Source organism: Pagrus major, chromosome 22 (assembly GCF_040436345.1).
Source record: "Pagrus major chromosome 22, Pma_NU_1.0".
NCBI classification, from domain to species: Eukaryota; Metazoa; Chordata; class Actinopteri; order Spariformes; family Sparidae; genus Pagrus; species Pagrus major.
In genome coordinates, this window is record NC_133236.1 from 7,063,309 (window position 1) to 7,082,658 (window position 19,350).

The window sequence follows — 19,350 nt, forward strand, 5'->3', positions numbered from 1 at the left end:
TACTGGAATGTGGACCTTTTTTAACACACATTTGACTTGTCATAGCAGGCAATTCTATCGCATACTATTCAAGTGTCCTATGAAGCCATGGCAGTGTGCTAGCTTACACCAGGACCTTGAAACTAAAGCAGCTAAATGGAATTCAGCCATGTTTTTTAAAATTATTTGTACCTGTGTCTTTCGAACTGCAACATTTCAAAATGACTTCTGTCAAAATGGTTTTCATTTTCTGTTTTCTTGAACCTGCACAACTGAGACAAACCTCATCTCTGAGAATAAATCTTCACATTCATTATCTTGTCTGTCAGGAATGTGCAGTTGGTCTCTCCTCACGAGCAGACTGACGTCAGACAATCTCTCTCTCTTGACACTTGTGGCATCTGCTTTTGATTGCTGGCAAAGGAGTCATGGTCATGGTTGAGAGTGTCATAGAGTTTGTCGATATGGGCTCATGAATTATTCCATGCATGTGTCTGTTTACATTTCATACACTACAGGTACGGGTACATCTGTGCAGCTATGTGTCCTGTTTATCCAATGTGTGTGTGTGTGTGTGTGTGTGTGAAGTGTTTTCAATCTGAGGAAGGAGCTCCATTGTTTCAGCCTTTTCCTCCATTTCACAGGACATTCCCCACTCAAGGCAGTGATGGAGAACGAGACGTGGCCGCACCCCTCATACGTCCCCCATTATCTCCTCCATGGTGACCCCTTCGCCTCGAGACTCTCCAAAGAGGCGGACATCGTTGCAGCTTTTTACATCTGTATCATAGGTCAGTCTATGATTGCAAATAATTCTTTGTGTTCATCTCTTCTTCTTTATTCTTTTGAATTGAAAATGGCAACAAGTGTCACTTCAATCAGGCTCAAAGCCAGTGTGTCCTTGCATCAACATCTCACTGAGAGACAAAAATGTAAAGGAAAATGATCATGTCTGGCATGCAATGAATGCTTAAGCTGAAAAGATGTACAATTGTATCCTCCCATTGAGAAGCAGTTCACTTCAGTGTGTCATTTCTCATGTTGGTTGATTGGACTTTGCACATGTTGGTGTGCAGGACACACAGGAAGCTGTCTATAAGGTTTGAGTTTACTTTGGCTGGATGTGGAGGAAAGACACAGTGGTTACTAGGCAAATAGGAAATTCCAACACCTTGAAGCCCCCTGTGGATGTGATGGGCTTGATTAGAAAATAACGTGTCCTGCAGCACATCATTTTCAGATGGAGGCAATACATGAATAAAGAGCAAAAGAGGCGACAAAGATATCAAGTATGGTAGTTGGCTGGTTAGAAGATGCCATTGGAATTCAGCCTTCTTAAGTTTCAGTAGAAGTAGAGCCTTTTCACCAGGGTGGTGCCTTGCAATGATCATGACAGGTTCTCAGTGATGGTAATTCCAAGGTACCTCCAACAGTTCACCTGCTCCACCTCAGCTCCACTGATGTAGACAGGGGTGTGTGTCTTTGCCTCCTTCTTTGTAAAACCAACAATCAGCTCCTTGGTTTTGCTGACGTTGAGCAGTAGATTGTTTTCTGTGCACCACTCTGCAAGATTGTTGAGTTCCTCCTGATGTCCTGTCATCGTAACAGTGCGGCCAATGATGGTGGTGTCACCCCAACTACTTCACAATAGAGTTCTCCTGATGTCTGGGACAGTAAGTTTTTCCACTCTTACAAGAATCACCAACTCTGGTTTGGTCGAAATAAGCCCTTAATTCGCTGCGTTAGATTTGAAAATGTTTGAGCTCTACACGCTGTTTTTCCCTGCTGCCTCTCTCACTCCTGCTTCAGAGGCAGACCCTTAAATTAGCAAAATAAAATGACAAAGATACATATAGATACACATGACAAAGAGCATAATATGCTGCTGAAGCAAAGTTCAACGTAACGTCTCAACTGTATAAAAAAGTGGATTCAATTTAGTTTCTCTTTTTATTTTGGACAGAGACACAGAGACATGTTCCACAGTTAGACAACAGTGTTATCTTTGACCTCCTTTAAACATATGATTCAGTATTGTTTAACGTCATCCATGACACTGACTGGGTTCATAAAAAAGAGAAAGTGTTTGAATCTTTAACTGGTTACAGACCAACAGCAATTACAACAAGAAGAAGCTTCTTCATACTTGCGAAATTGCTTTCTCTAGTCCACAAAAGCCATTTTGTTGTATTTGTAGACAAGGCCCACTGAAAACTGCCTTTGGACTTTATATTAAAGGTTGGCATTCAGTATATTATATAAACGGTCATGATGCATTCTTGTAAGCAGTCAAGAATGCAGACTGATAATTGTATCCTGTTGTACTTAATGCCGTTTTCATATGTATGATCCCAAATCACAAGTGCAGATGAATGAGTGCAATTCCAACCGTTCAACAGCCGATCAAATGACTGACCTTTCCTGGTAATAAAATCATGCTGCAGTCAGGCCGGCAGGAGTAGAAAGGGGTCATTGTTGGGATCACGTTTGGTTACAGTGTAAGTTCAGACCTGACTGGCAAGCCTACTTCACTACATCCCAATTTATGAATCATGACCAAATTCTATTAAAGCTAACAGGCAAGGGGAAGCACACATTGTGTTTTTAAAGGGAGTTAAGAGGATTTATGGGAAATGGGGTTCATACAGAGCAACAAAACAGAAGGAAAACATTAACTTTGAGGTAAAATAAAGGTGACCTGCTTCAGTATTTAATCTGTGAGCACTGATAGAGGAGATTACAACTGAATGTACTCTGGGGGGCATGAACTTAGGCTCAGTTACATTTTTAAACAGCTATTGAGTTTCTCGACTAACCCCTGTGTCACACTTCTATCCAGCTAATAATACAGGCATAAAGCCAACAGGGCTGATTGGTTGATTTCTTTCTGTAGTTAGGTTGTCTAAGACTAAGCAGCTGGACCTTCTTTTGGGCCACTGGATCAGTGGCCAGTGCAGTCCGATGTTTTGGGTCACAGTTTATGGGGCATGCAAAAGCTGTGTAAAAGTATCATTCAGAAGTGCTTTTAAATCACACTCTAGGCTAAAAATACACAGTACAAGTCAAAAGTTTGGACACATATTCTCATGTATTTCTTTATTTCTAATATTTTTGTACACTATGCCTGTTATCTTTTTTCTAATAAGCTCGAGTTCGTTTCAGTTCATATAGAAGCGTTTATGACCAAAAGGCACCATGTGAGGCCATGCGCATATTTTTTCAGTTCACACAAAATACTCAAAGTTACTGTAAATTTAATATACATGAGCATTAAAATAAAATATCCTCATAAGTACAAGGACTTGGTAAATATTTTTTTTCTATTGCTTAAAATCCCCACCTTTTTTCCCATTATATCCTTCATACCTTTGCCAGTATGGCCGTGAAGTTGGCTTTAAATTTCAGCGCAAGTGGTATTTAAAAAGGTCTTTAAAAAGTCTTAAGTTTAACCTGGAAAACCCTGGGAGGTACCCTGTTAAATGTTGCAATTTGTGGAAAGGTGAGGACCCAAACGCAGAAACACTTGGGAGGCAGGCAGGATTAAGAAACAAAAGGCAAGCTTTATTAACTAAAGCTGAAATAATCCAAAAAAATCAAGAATCCAAGAAAACCAAGAAGTGCAAAAACGCCTAAATACAAAGTACAAACCAGCAATCACAAGAGCTAAGCAGAAACATACAGTAAAGCCAGAAAACATACCACAGGGAGACACTGGAAATGGAGTGAGAAACACATGACAAACTGACAAAGACAAGAAGGACACAAAGACTTTATACACACACAACTAACGAGGGGTGAGGTGCAGGTGGAGTGATTTGGACCGACACAGGCACATGCGGATTAATGCACAGGCTTCCCTAGGCTGCAGCCTTGGGGCCCGATGTGTGGAGGGGTCCTTGAATTGGTCAGATTATTTTTTAGAAATTTAAATACACTTTAATGGAAAAATTCATTGAACTCTATTGGTCCGTGGGGTAATAAACAAACAAAAACAGCACTGATTGTGCAGACATGGGTCACCTCATTCAATCAAGCTCATCAATTCGATTTGACCTACCTACATCACCGGCCGTTACCTGTCAAACAAAATTTTGCAGCAGCAAAATGTCTGACAAAAAACCTAGCGGGGCACAGAAGCGAAAAGTGCAGCGGGAGAAAGAAAAAAGGGGCAGAGAACTATTAGCGAAGATTCCCAAATTAACGGGATATTTTAAGGCTGCTGGTTGTCGGGGTCAAGAAGATGCGGAGGTGGAGGACGTTGACCGCGACCACCACGGCTCGCCATCTTCTCAAGCTAGTGAGGAGGGTGAGACAGCGGGCACATCCACTACAGAGCCAGCGGACACATCGGCTTTGACCTCCAGTGTCCCGGGAGTTAGCCACAATATGCTAGCCTCTGCTAATCCCTCCATGAGTGCATCACCTGTTGCTGCAGGAGGGCACCTCAGCTAGGTCACTGCTGAGTCTTGTAAGAGGAAGGAGACTACAGGCTGTGTTTCCAAATGTTGATATAACACTGAGACTCTTTTTGACTTTACCTGTTACCAATGCCAGTGGGGAGTGTTCGTTCTCAAAACTTGGACTTGTGAAAAATAAACTGAGATCCACAATGGGCCAAAACAGACTCAATCATCTGTCTCTGATGTCCATTGAGAGTGATGTTCTCAGAAAACTGGAATTTACCAGCCTCATCAAAGACTTCTCAGCTAGGAAAGCAAGGAAGACAGCCCTGTGAAGGTAAATTAATCACAAACCCTTAGTTTATCTGAAGATAATCATGGTTTCACTGGGCAACCACCACAGCTTTTGGTGCATGAATAGTTTTACCAAGCAGAGTTTGAAGACGCTTTTTTCAATTCTACTCCAAAACCATTTCATTTGAGATATTTGTTTTACATTTATCTAATAATTCATTCAAATATTCCACTGATATTGTGATGCTAAGACTTTGCTAAGCACCAAAACAATTCTTCCACACGAGTAAAGGCTTATTTCTGCAAGAAATATGAAGAAAATTGGAATTAAATTTTTAATCTTTTTGTTCAGATTATCTTTGCTTCAGGACAAATGGAGTCTCGTGAAACAGAAATGTGTTGTAAATTTGTATATACGATTAGGATAAGACACTTATTGTGAAGGAATTTTCAGATCTGTGAGAGGTCACCACACACACACACACACACACACACACACACACACATGTACCTCTAGGTTCTCTGCTGCTGTGTTAATACTTCTGTTGAATTTGTTTCTTGGCCCCACTGTTTGATTTGTGCCTTTGCTATAGAACAGGGTAGTCTGTGCTGTTGCAGCAGATGTTGTCTGAAACCTTGAAGCTTGTAAAGCTTGCCTTCTGTTGTATTTTTGTTACAATAAGGCTGTTACAATAAATGTGTGTTAACTGGAGTGTGTGTGGATCATGTTTGCCAAATATTCTCCTGCACTGTTACACATGGTGCAAAATTACATTTTTTTCTAGGAGAGCATGATGCATAAGGGGGGGCCCATATAAAAAATAGCCTAGGGGCCCATGACTACCTTAATCCTCCTCTGGACACAGGTGAGGGAAATAAATGTAAAAACACCAGAAACAGGGAAGAGGCTGATGGGCTGGAAAAGATGAAGACACTGGAAGGAAGGAAAGGCTAAAGAGGGAGATGCAGAGCAGGTGTGGAGGGAAAGCAGACATGGTGAGGACCGCAAGAGAACAGGAGGGGAAATCACAAAACAGGAGGAAATGAAAAGCAACACATGACACAAGAGGGCAAAACTTCAAAATAAAACAGGAAATCACATTAAAGGTGTAAGAAAAGTTAATTTTTGATGAGTTGGAAAACCCAGAGCATCATTATTTGCTAAAAAATCGACGCTTTGGGATGGCAGTCGACCCGTCCTACAGTCCCAAAGCGTCAGTTTTTGACGAGTTGGGAATGAGACTCAAAAATCACCTTTAAAACAGACAAATATAAATAAACTGAAAAACTGAATAATTAAACTGACCTTAAAGGACAACACAATTTATACTGTTTTACTTTGTTTATATGTGGCGGACACTGCCACCTTTCTATCTTCAAACAGTGTTCTGGGCCCAAAGTTTCCTCTGAAAACAGCTTCTTTATAAAATACATATTTCTGAGTTTGTATTATTACTAGGGACGTGGGTCCGATATTAGCCAAAATCACTGGATCCGATATCTGAGAGGGAAAACGTATAATCCGATCCCATTTATTAGCCTAAACTTTAGCCATAAATGCTTAAACTGTGTGACATGCTGTAAAGAGAGCCTGCATGTGTCACGTGACTATCTGGAGAGAGCTTGAGTGAGACTCTCATCCTGTCAGCTGTGTGGAATTACTTTAACCTAACAGAAGAAAAAGCAAAACAGCTGAGTTCATGCAATGCAAGTGTTTCAAGGGTTGGCAGCACCGTTGGAAACTTCAGCACCACAAACTTGATAAAACACTTGCAGAAACACTGTGGCTGCATTTTTTACAGCCAACAAGTGCCAAGAAGAAAAGTGCAATGCAACAACCAATGCCGTTTTTCCACTAGCATGTTTGGCTGTGCCGAGTCAAACCGAGCCCCACGGATTTGCTTTACCATCACCAGTGTTTGTGTGCTGTGTTGAGCCGCGCTGGCGATGGACCTGCTCCGGAGCATGTTTAGTTACTGCTGCTGAAAACACAACGTTTCCTGTAATGCTGCTTCATAATAAAAGCTTTTAAATTACTTATTGATGGGGGGCTTTTATTGTGAAGAAGTTATAGAATATGAAACATGTTTGTAAATGAATTAGCGGAGCCACATTGTTAGTGGTGATTCTTTGATAGTACTGTGGGGAAAATGCTAAAAGTTCTGCGTGTAAAGAATACAAAATAAAAAGAAGCAGCACTACTGCAAAACTGATTCATGATGTTGTCTATGTATTTGTTCTTTAGAGAAGTGGACTATTTGTTCTACAATTTAAGCATGTTTTTAAATGGCTAGGTTAAGCAGAGTGCTTCCATACAGATGTATTATCCAAAGCTTTGTTGTTTAAGAGAAGGGGAAAGCCTGTTTCGGATTGATATCAGTATCGGCAGATATTCAGTGTTGTCTTATTGGTATCAGACATTAAAAACTGGTATCGAGCCATCCCTAATTATTACTTTATTAATATTGTAAATATTAAAATTCTGATTTTGAATTTCTAACTAAAGCACTTTTTATTGCATTGGAGCATCATCAGTAGTTTTAGATCTCAGTGCTGCTGCAGTATAACAGGCATCATTTGAAAGTATAATTTTTTTCACTGCATACAATATCACATCAACACAGACTCTCTCCCTCTCCCTCTCCCTCCCAACCTCCTGTCAGAAACAGGATAATCCAAAAGAGGCATCATTAAAAAGGCCTGAGAAGGACATCTTAATCTGTGTGTTGGTCCCACACAGACACACATTCTCAGGAATTATTTCATTTGGCTGAGTGGAAAACATCATAGCCTGGTGACACCTTTCGTAGTCATGGGTCAGAGCGTGAAAATGTATACGGGTGTCGCAACTGGTGTGATCCCATCACAAGAATGTCTCTAGTAGGGGCAGCATGATTATCGGCCCTGGCTATCAGGGCATGATCATGATTATTAGACAGAAACTACCACCAGTGTTTCCAAGTAACAAGTCACAGTATTAAACATTTAATTTGTGCAGTATTACCTTGAAACAAGAGGGAATGTTTGGAACATAAGGGAGGATGAATTTCAGCTTTATGATATGGTAATTACCAATTTTGACATCTAGGATTTTCTTGTGATTTTGAAGGTGATTTCAACCCAATAGTACCCAGATATACCCATTGTTATTATCTGGTTATTACTTTGGTAATTACATGGTGTTACCTAACTGTTACCTCATTATTACCACACTATTACCATGCTATTACAGTGCAGTAATGTAAAGTGCTACCATCATCGGTATCGGTATCGACCCCGAGAAAGCCGTATTGGTCGACCCCTTTTCTCTATTTTGTATTTAAATTTGAATTCGAGTTTGTGGTACATTTGGATGTTGACCTGAATGCTGACTACCCTCGTCATGCACATGATCTTTTTGAGGCTCTGTCAAAGCAAAGTCAATTTACTACTGCAGAAAAAGTCATCAATATTCCACAGCTGGGTTTTTCTTTTTGCAAAACAGTGTGAAGTCATGAGTACACTGGTTTCAGCAGTGACAGCATGCACTCTCCTCCGCACCCTGCACAAACACAATCACAAAAATGACAATCACAAAAAACCATCCTGCTCCTCAGGAAATATCCCATCTCATAACAGGTAACGACACCTTTGAAAATTGATGAAATGCTTTTAATCCTAGTAAACAGGAACAGAAATGGGTCACCCTCAGAATTCTGCCCAGTTAGGGCTGGTTTCCTACTCTGAGACACTTGATTATTATGGGCCCAGAAAAAGTAAAAGCAGGCTCTCATCCTCCTGATGATAAACTTACGTGAGGCACAGCTGAACACATCTCCAGATGAAAGTGTTTGAGAGTTGCAGAGGATGAGCTGACAACCACTACTCCTGCCTGCCTCCCTAGGCAGTGTACTAAACGTACTATTACATTCCAGAGCATCAAGTCAGTGAGCACATCAGCCTGGACTCTCTCTCACCCCTGAAAAACCGCTCTGTCTCCTTCTGTCTCCTTCTGTCGCTCTGTCTCCATGGGGCTGGACGGGTGTCCAGCCCCATGGTACACCACTGAACTCTCCATGAAGGCCTCTGCTCGTCAACTGGAGAGATCTGGACTCACTGTCCACCTGGAGGCCTACAAAGATCACCTGAGCTCCTAAAAGGGGGCTCTCTCTAAAACCAAGACACAATACTACTCCACTCTCATCAGCAACCAGCAAAACCACCCCAGAATATTATTCTCAACCATTAACCGCCTACTCTGCCCCATTGACCCTCACCAACCTCCAGGTGAGCCTGACCGTTGCTCTAAGTTCCTGCATTTCTTCCAGGCCAAAGTCATCTCAATCTATGAGCAACACCTGGTACCTGGTACCCTCATCCACGCTTTTATAACCTCCCATTTGGACTACTGCAATGGAGTCCTGTCTGGGGTACCCAGCAAAGCCCTGGACAATCTCCAGTACGTCCAAAACTCAGCTGCCAGGGTTCTCATCCCTGCCAAGCCCTGGCAGCACATCACTCCAACAATCCTCCACCTTCACTGGCTTCCAATTAAGTTCCGTATCCACTACAAAACCCTCCTCCTCACCTACAAAGACCTTCATGCCTCTCAGTACCTCTTCGACCTCCTTCATCCATACACCCTATCCCGGAACCTTAGGTCCTCAGACATTGGGCCTGCTCTCCATTCACCATACCAGACTCCGTAACTTCGGAGACAGAGCCTTCAGGGTCGTGGCCCTGACCCTCTGCTCTCCCTGCTGACATCTGTAACGCTTCATCTCTGGACATCTTTAAAAAACTCATCAAACACCACCTGTTCACTACAGCCTACAACCTGTCTTAGCTGTAGACTCTAATCCTTGTTACTTGTTTCTATTTGTTTATTAGTCTGTTTGTGTAGCATTGATCCTACTGTGTAAAGCGTTCTTGGGTCTCATGAAAGGCGCTATATAAATCCAAGCTGTTTTTATTATTGTTATTGCCAAAATTGTAAGATCCATTTTCGCACATTGCTTCATGTGGGAACGCTCCAACAGCCCAACCTCAACTGAGAGCCTCTATTTCTATTTAATTTTCCTGGTCCAGTGCGTCATATGAGTGCATGGAAATGAGGAGAGGCACAGTACACTCATTGTGTCATTTATATATTTAATATGTCATTTTGCTTCAAGTGCACCAATAAATAATTGGAATGAATGAGTTTTATTCAGAAGTGAAGAAAATGTTTAAACAGCTCAAACAGGGTGAATGGAGAGCAGCTGACAAGCCAGCAGGTTTATGACTAGAGGTATAAATGTTGGTCACCCCGGGCCAAGACTTTGTTTGTTTTGAGCAAACTGGAGAGTAACAGAAAGAGAAGGGAGCTTTTCTTCAGTCTGTTTCTGAGCTGCTCAGAGGTCAGATTGTTGTAGTGGCTGTGATGCTGTATGGACTGTCAGATAAGAGACTGGACCTGTGTTCATTTCTGTGTAGCTGTTATGGCTGTAAATCTTTGGCAATCTCATGATTCGATTCAGTTTGAAATCTTCGATTCAAAGCGATTCTCAATTGAAAATGGATTACTTATTGAGTGAATAGATGGGGGCAATATTTTCAGTCTTCTGCTCCAGTATAGAGTAGTTGTGCAGAAAAACGACATGTATGTGTAAGATGCAGTGGAACATGTCTGTTGTGCTGCTTACTATTGAATAATTTTGTGTATAAAATAGTGGTGCAGCCTAAATGTATGCACGGTTTTATATTCTCTGCACCTAAATTTCAAGGTTAGCAAAAGTGGTAGTCATACATTCTATATGTCCAGGGCTATTTTGGGGTTATTTTTTAGATTTTTTTTAGACTATTTTATTGTGAAAAACTTTTTATTGAAGGTCAAGCTATGCATTGATAACTAGAAACACAAATTGCTAAGGGGGTTATGACTAATTAACCCAAATGTAGACAAAACCAGAGAACAAGAGACGCAGTTAAAGGCACGATATGTTAGAATTGGTGAAAATATTCAAAATAAAAAAAAATATATTGAAAGGATGTGAAATATATATATATATAACAGTTTTGACATTATGACTTATGTGTATTGTGTTGCTGAGGTATCTCTTGAAGTTAGCATGCCAACCAGCTACCCTCGTCCCGGTCCAAAGCTCCTACGCTAACACATTTCTCTGAGGTCCAAGTTTTGACTGCTAGTGGCATGGCTAACTGAATTGACTAGCGAACAGCTATGGTTAACAGCCATTAGCAGTTACTCTAAATAATTTTAGTGTACTGCCCCTATTTGTATTGAGTGTGAATTGAACAGGTGCCTCATTCTTACAAATTGCACCTTTAAGGGTTTTTTGCAAAGCTGGAAAGATACTGAGGGAAGGGACCAGGGTGTAGAGCTGATGAGAGGCTGAACAGAGCTGAGAGGTGCTGGTCCACACAGTTTTCCTGGGGTACTTGGGTGAGTGTGTATGCAGGGCAGAGTTGCAGGTAACTACCCTTTTCACAGCAGACATTTTGACTGTTCAGAGCAGGAAAAGTGCAGGTGGAATTTAATTTAAGGATGCTTGCATTCTGTTCAGGTGAGCTAGTTCCAGGGCTCTGGTATTGTCCATGCTCACTCACTGACATGGCTTACTGGGACACTGAATAGAGTGGAGCTATAATAAAAGTTATTGGTCAAATCTGTGCATTGTCTGCTTTGGCAATTCAAACTGTCTGCCACGAAAAGGGTCTATTATGGATGAGCTGCAGACTTGAACAGGTGAAGAGGAGAAGCAGGATGAAATCAAGGAACCTAAAAAAGATGGAAGGGTCATTACGTCAAGAATCTAGCTTTGGTGTCAGACTGTGGTGACAGTTGTATTGAAGTCAATGGACGATGCAAGGGGAAAAACCCAGCATGCAGTATCCACGTTGTATGACTGCTGATGAAGAAATGCCTCAAGAAAATGAAAGATCACACTTCAGAGAGCAGGTTGACAACTGATTTTTATATTAACACGTTTTTCATTCCTCGAATTTGAGTAGGAAAGGCTCCTGTTCGCACTGATTTCGCAGTGTAGGTGCAGTCTCATCAGCGGAAATCAATTGGACCTGCCCCATTTGATCACAGTATTTTCAGCCCTATCAATCATTTGGGAAAAGCATCAGTCACTAACCTACTCTCTGAAGTGTGTTCTTTCATTTTCTGGATGCATTTCAACTGAAGTCTTGGGACGTAGATATGTTGGGTTTGAGTGTATTTCTCCGTGCATTTCATATTAACTTCAATACAACTGTCACCACAGTCTGGCCCCAAAGCAAGATTCAGTGACGTAATGACCCTTCCTTCTTTTTAAGGTTTCTTGGATGAAAGGAGGAACTGTCAGGGGGGAGATGGCAGAGCAGAGTATACGAGTACATTTGCATCCAAATGTTTGGACTTCAACACTCTTGCAGACTTGATGGGAAGTCTGCGATTGCCTTGGGCTGTCCAAACCCACGATATATCCAGTCCTCAAGGGCCCTCAGGTGCAGTTCCTGCAGACCTTCAGAGAATCTGCTCGGGGTGCCGACTTATCTGGACTTAACTGGACTTCACTGATTTGATTACCCACTAAAATAATACTTACATTTGTAAAACATCACTTGAAATGTGACATAATATTCAACCACATCATGATACAGAAATATGTAGAGGTTAAGTCTGGTGAGGTAACCAAAGTGCATGTTATTATCATGGTCTTTAGACCTGTCTATCAGCAGCTTATGTTAGCCTTGAAGTCTCACGCTCTCACAGACTTGACACCTGCAGACAATCATCCACACTGAATGAGAGAGGGAAGAAAAGAAAAACAAAACTACTGCCAATGTCACACCCCACCCCTACAATGGATCACCATATGATGCACTGGGCAAAGTTTGTTTGGATGACAAAAAGAAATCAATTAAAGGGGGGAAGTTCAAAAAGTCACATGTGGAAGAGCAGTTATGATTCTTCCATGCAATTTGTTTTCCAAGTAACAAATTGCATTGCTTTCAGTGCAACATTATTATTAATTTGAAGTCATGTGTCAGTGCACCTGGCAAGTATGAGTCCAACATTCACTGATTTTAGCTCTGGTTTTGGTCTCTACCAGCGTCTGAGGACATATCTTCATTATGTTGGTGCTGAGCAGGTAGTACACAACGGGTTTTAGAGCTTTTTCGAGAGCAGTGCAGTGAACCAGAGCAGTAGAGTTGTAGCCTGACAGCTAAACCTCTTTATGTTATCACATTATTTTCACGTCATTTGATACATTGTTATCACAAAAGTATCAATTATAGCTACTTTAAAGCCTCAATTAGTGCCTTTAATTTCCTGCCTTCTCTCTGTGGATTGTCACATTCTGTGGAGTGGGAAATTCAACACATTGACCCGTTGACCCTCAAAACATTTCCTTTTTTTAAATCAGGGATAGTGGTTTTACTTTTAACCCTATACTATGCTCTTCCCTTGAACGTTTGAACATAGATTACACCTATAAAGCAGCAGTTTTTGATTTCCTTCATTTTTACTGACTTGAATCAGAAGAACTTTACAATGTTGCCTTTTAAAGCTGCCAAAGCCCCCCTCTAGTCAGCAAAACACTTAAACTCACCATGTCTTTGTCTCCTTCCATTATTGTGTTGTTGTAGTTGCTGTCTATGGCAACTTTCATCGAAAAAAATCACTGTGACGGTCAGCCCTCCTGACCGAGACTTCAGTGAACTTTCCCCCAGAAAACAGCCTCCCTCCCTGCGAGTGACAGTCAGACAGGGTCTGCTGTTTACTGATGGTGATTATGTAATTATGTAATTTAGAGCAAAAAATATAACTTTGTCACTTTTCACAATGCATGGTGGGTCAGGATCTCAATCACAACACATTATAACTGCATCCACATGATTATAAACAGTTGATGGACACATGTTCGGATTAACAGGTGGAAACTGGGGGAACACTTAAAAAAAACCACACAGATGTCAATGTCATTATGTGTACCGCCACACCTCTTTTGGTTCAGACTGCTTGGTACAGGGTCAACAAAGGCGCGTAAAGGTGAGCCTTCGTTGTGGCGATAATGCGGTGTCTCTGTGTGATAAGAGCTTCAGATTCCACTATAGACTGTATGTCATTGCTGTCAATATAATAATGGCAGACCATGTAGCTTATCAGCATTGTCAGGAAAGAAAAAATATTAAATATCATAAAAATATAATAAAAATACCAAAATACAATTTGTTGCCTTATAAAGTTATCGCTAACCTGTTAGCAAACAATTGGCTATTACGCATACAACAGAATTAATTGGGGCAATTAGCATTAATTTAGAGTTGACTTTCTAACCTGACAAATGTAAGTCCAACTAGAAAATGCATCTAATGCTGAAAATGCAGCGTGGATGCTGAAATTTAATTATTTACAATATTAATGAGGTAATGATACAAACTTTTCCATAAATGAATAAACAAGCTGTTGTCAGAGGAAAATAAAGTCCCAGAACACTGTTAGAAGCTAGAAAGGTGGCAGGGTCCGCCACATATAAACAAAGTAAAACAGTATAAATTGTGTTGTCCTTTAAGGTCCGTTTGTTTAGTCAGTTTATTCAGTCATGAAAACAAAGACAGTTTGTTTATTTAGTTTGTTTAGGCAGAAAAAAATCAGCCCCATAAACTACAGTGATGACAGTTCTCTGTGGGTGTGTGAATGTGAATGATCCCTTTCACATTGTTGGCCATTTTATGTATTAGTTGCTCTTAGAAGACAGAAAGAAAAATGTTCCCTCTCACACTGTTATGATAAACCGTTATGTGTTGTATATACAGTAGCATAAAGTTGGTCAACATAGTTACAATCTGCACAATTTAACAGTTCAAGAATGAGCTGAACCCTGTCAGGGTTCATTGTGTCAGGCCACATTATACATCATGTACTGAGAGACACTTCAGTACATGATGTAAACATGTGCTGAAGTGTCAATGTAAACAGAAAATGGCTTTGTCTCTCCACACTGCTACATTCTTGTCTCTCTGGCCACAGTAAACCAAATCTGTTTTCATGCTGAAGCTAATCAACACACAATAAGCCATGAAAAAAATGTAGTTGTCAGGTCATTAGACGGTGGCCCCTGTGCTCCTGTGCTGACACTGTGGAAGCAGAATGGGGGTAGAGTAGAGGGGTTTATAACCATACTGTCATATCTGTCTCCCTCACCACTCTCCTTTTTCTCCCTCATTACGGCTAAATGAAGTCTCTAGGGCAAAAGTATCTTTTTATATCGATTTCTATACATTGTACACTGTATGTAATGTTGTCAGACAATTAGGGACGGTGGCATGAATGTGTTGCTGCCAGTGGGAGTTGACTGCCTGATGTACATGCTCTAGCCTGAAGCTTTTACTTGTTATGTTGCATTCACAGTATTCTCATAGTGACAGAAAAACAGCTGCTGCATTCAACATATGTTTGCTTTTAAAAGGCAAACTATGGAAATGGCAATTTCAGATGTCACAGTTGCATCCAGTTTGATAGGAATAAGAGGCAGTCAGGTTGCCTTAGCAGGAGGAAAAAAGTTAAAAAGCAAAAATCGAGGTAAAATTAAAGGAACTGCACACCTGCACAGCTGTTTTCAGCCAAACGGATGCTCAAGTTGTTCAGGTTCATGATGTCACAGGACTTAAGAATGATAAAGATGTAATTTCTTAATTTTACCTTAAAATGTGCACACACAAAAAAGGAATTAGACAGTCAGAGGGCCTACACTGCATTTACACTCGTGAATCCAAGAGCCTTGTAATGAGAATGACTGCACCTTAAGTTACGAGCCACATATATGTACCTCTGTGCCAGGTCAAGTGGCAAAAACACCAGGCTTTGTGGCTTTTTTGAGACAGATGCTGTGTCCCCGTGAAAGTATTCACTCCCTTTTAACTATTAAGTGCACTATATTTACTGAGCCATTGTAGTGTCTGCTTTACTGTAGTGCCCACAATGGAATGAAAAATTATATTATAGTTATTTTTATCGATGCTTAAATAGCCGTCGAGTGGATGTCTTTACAGTAAGTACCTACATCGACTTAATAGGTTAAAAACTAGAATAATATATAATAATTATTTCAATAAGATAATAAATACATTATTGGGAAAACATTTTATGCCTAGTTTAGGTGAAAAGGTTTAATTAATTCAATCAGTTAAAAGAAAATGCAACAAAGTGCAATATAAACTTAGTGGTGGACTTGAGACATGTGAGTTTAGCATCCGCCAAAGCCTCCGCTCCACTTAAGAGACAGAATATAGTGGCAGACAAAAACATCAGATGTGTGTGGGGCAGTGACGACACTGTGACCATCAGTAATATTATTTCATTTCAGCTGCAGTTCTCACAGGTCAGTACGGAGTGGTTTTGGTGATTTTGCTTTTCTGTCATAGACATGTCAATATATATATAAGACACAAACAAAACGATAAAAATGTAACGCTGCTTACTTTAAGACAGATGGTCAAACGCAATAATGCTGCAGACAATGCTGTATTCAATTCATGTTGCGTTTCATGTGATGTAAAAACAATGTTGACAGCAAAGAAACAGTGGTGGGAAGATTTCCATGGTTACAGATTGTGAGCGTTCAGGCCTTTGAATCAATATCTTTTGTTGCTGAGATCTTGGGAGATGAAAGCACCAGTTTACTCATTAAATTAATGTTGTTGCCGTCTCACGAGCACTCTGTCTCTGTTAGTGGTGTAGGTAGAAAAACAGGGTTCAGTTCAGTTCAGTTCATTATCTACCGCTTTTTCCGTGAGGGTCGCGGAGATGTTGCCGCTTTATCGCCCCTTTCAGGGGATTGCGGGTTGCGGGTTACTGGGGCCAAATCCAGTTCACATAGGGCGGAGGCCAGGGTATATCCCTGGATGAGTCGCCAGCTCATCGCAGGGCCCTCTGACGGCAGAGGCTTCCACACAAGGTGCCAACTGCGCGCCAGGAGCAGTTTTGGGGTTCAGTATCTTGCTCAAGGATACTTCGGCATGTAGCTCAGTTAAAAACAGGATGCATGATGAAAATAACTATATATCCCTTTTCAATGTTAGAGTGCTGTAAAACTAGCTAGTTGAGGTAGACAACTCAAGCTAAAATGCTATACACATGACATGCTCCACTGTCCATAATCACCTACCAAACGCACCCTGTCAATCTGGCAGTCTATTTAAGCGGCAAAAATCTCCCAAGTGTCCCTCCTCCTGTCACTGCCACCGCTGCCGTGCGTCAGTCTCGCTGCTCGTTCCTGTAGGCTCCGACTGGGGAGTTCAATATGTTTTGCTCATCACTCCCCAACATCTTTATGTAAACATGTCTGCGGAGAGTGATGAGGTCGGAACCTAGACGCCAAAGTTGTCTGACGTGAGTTGTCTGACTGAACGGTCAATGTGATGAACTGAAATGCATTAATGAAATGATCTTTTAAAGATGCAATATATACGAATTTTAGTACAAAACATTAAAAAAATAACTACAATTTTCAACAGAATGTGAAGAAATAACAGTTTGCCATTATGTCAAAGACGTCTATGTATTGTGTAGAAGAGCTACTGAAGTTAGCAGGCTAAGCAGCTAGCCCAGAGTCTGAAAACCTTTCTCCCAGCAGTCCAAAGCTCCTGTGTTGGGGCTGAGCTAACAAGCTAACAGTAGCTACAGTCATGGATGTATTAAAAGAATACAGTTGGCAGTTACTCTGGTGATGAGTTGAGTATGAATTCCAGGTGGCCATTTCTTACATATTGCACCTTTGAAACAATATCAAACAAATACTTTCAGATAGGAATTAGTGTTTAGACCCTGACTCGGTGTGTCTGAGATCCATCTACCCTAATGATGAGGTGAGATTCAACCCCTAGCCTGAGGATTTCAAACAGCGATCAAGATCATCAAGAGGGTAACAGATCAAAGAAATGAGCTTTAAAGCTTTAGATATCAGGAAAATCTGAGAATCACTTCACAGATTGAGAGGTGGGGCTTCATGGATTATGGTAGCGCGCTCCCGTCTTTTAGGCCTGTTAGATGGCTGGCAACAGTGGCTGTATTCAGTTCATACCTCTCTTATAGGACCAGCGTACAGTGTGTTACAATGATGAAGCCTGGCAGAGATAAAAGCACCACTGACCCTCCCCGTGTCTGTGTAAATCAAAGAAACCAACCATTCTGAGCAGCGTGTCTTAGTTGAATAAAACATGATTTTCTCACTGGAGTCCTAATGACAGGTCTGAATCAGAAATTATTCGAAAGATGTTGGCCTCTGGCTTCACTCTTCACACAGCCAAATGGCTACCCATGCTAGACATTAGACTACTGATAGTGCAGGACTGGGAGGAACAGTTCTACCATCTTTAAACCACCCATCTGGTGAAAATGTAAGACTCAAATCCAGCCAGACCAAAAGCTGTATTTTTGCTTAGTTTCATTAATTACTGACTGTTAGTTGCCCTAGGTTATGCAATGAATTGGCTAAGCTCTATCTTTTGGATAATGTCTTAAAGGAATAGTCCACCCAGAACTAAAAATTCAGTCATTATCCATTCAACCCCATGCTGATGCAAAGTCAGGTGAAATTGTGTAGGTAACAAAATAATTTCAGCGTTGGAACATTCTCCTGAACAGTAGAAGTAGACATAAAATGGCTCCATACAGCTTGTCCAACGTAATCTCATTTTCTGAAAGCCCAGAGATCCCAAATCGATTTGAAAAGATGTTATTTACAGACAGGTTGGTGCTAACACTTTTATCTTAGCAGCTACAGTGAAGATTTCAACTTTAAAAAGTGTGTAAATAACATCTTAACAAATCAATTTGGTATCTTTAAAATTAGATTACATCGAACAAGCTGTATGGAGCCATTTGATGTTTGTTTTTTGTTGCTGTTTCTGTACATTTTAAAACAAGTCCCCAGCTACTTCAGTTGTTTAGGAGAATGCTGCAACGCTGTTTTGCTGTGAAGCTCCAGAAATGTTTTGTGCATGAGCACTAGGGGAGGAGATAATGACTTGATTGTTTTGCTCTGAGTGAACTGTTCCTACAAGACATTATCCAGGAGATGGGGCTCAGCCAATTCATTTGAGTCTTACATTTTGTACTGCCAGTTGGGTGACCATGACGGTATGCTTCCTGTGCTTTCTCTGTATTGTGTAAATCAACCGGCTCTTCATTTATCTTCACTTCATTGTGATCTTTTTTGTCAAACATGTCTCAATCCATTTTAATTAAAGCTTTGACATGTAAACAAGACTTCACCGCCCCCATCTGTAAAGTATGTGTATTGGTTTCTGCATGAAACCATATAATCAGCTTATATAATAATATATATATAATATTATTATAATAACCTTGTCTAATGTGCCTTAAGGAAAATATGAATATGTTGTATATACAGGTTAAACATAAGCAGGCATTTGAATGCTTCTCTTTGGCATCTTGATAAAATGCACCTGTGTCTGCAGGGCAGCTATACTGTAAGATTATAGTCTCATTTTGTGTTTACTGGGCTTTTCTTATCAGAAACCTTTCCTCAAGGTAAGCCTTATCTACACTGTGACTGAAAGTGATATACTCTGTGTGTACCATGTCTGTGCCTCTTTCCCCCTCTGTGTTCTTTCTCAGCTTTGACTTTCAGATTCCCAGCCCACACTTTTATCTACACGACCTAGTTAGTTCAATTGG

At 40.8% G+C, this 19,350-nt stretch overlaps 1 protein-coding gene across 1 annotated transcript in view; it reads left to right on the forward strand.

The window, feature by feature from the left end:
- The first annotated feature begins 646 nt into the window (after positions 1-646).
- Positions 647-19,350, forward strand: part of opn5 (opsin 5) — a 38,024-nt gene continuing 19,320 nt past the window's right edge. The window contains exon 1 of the mRNA XM_073493538.1: positions 647-770. Coding sequence (XP_073349639.1) covers positions 647-770 — 124 coding nt within the window. The remainder of the gene's footprint in view (positions 771-19,350) is intronic.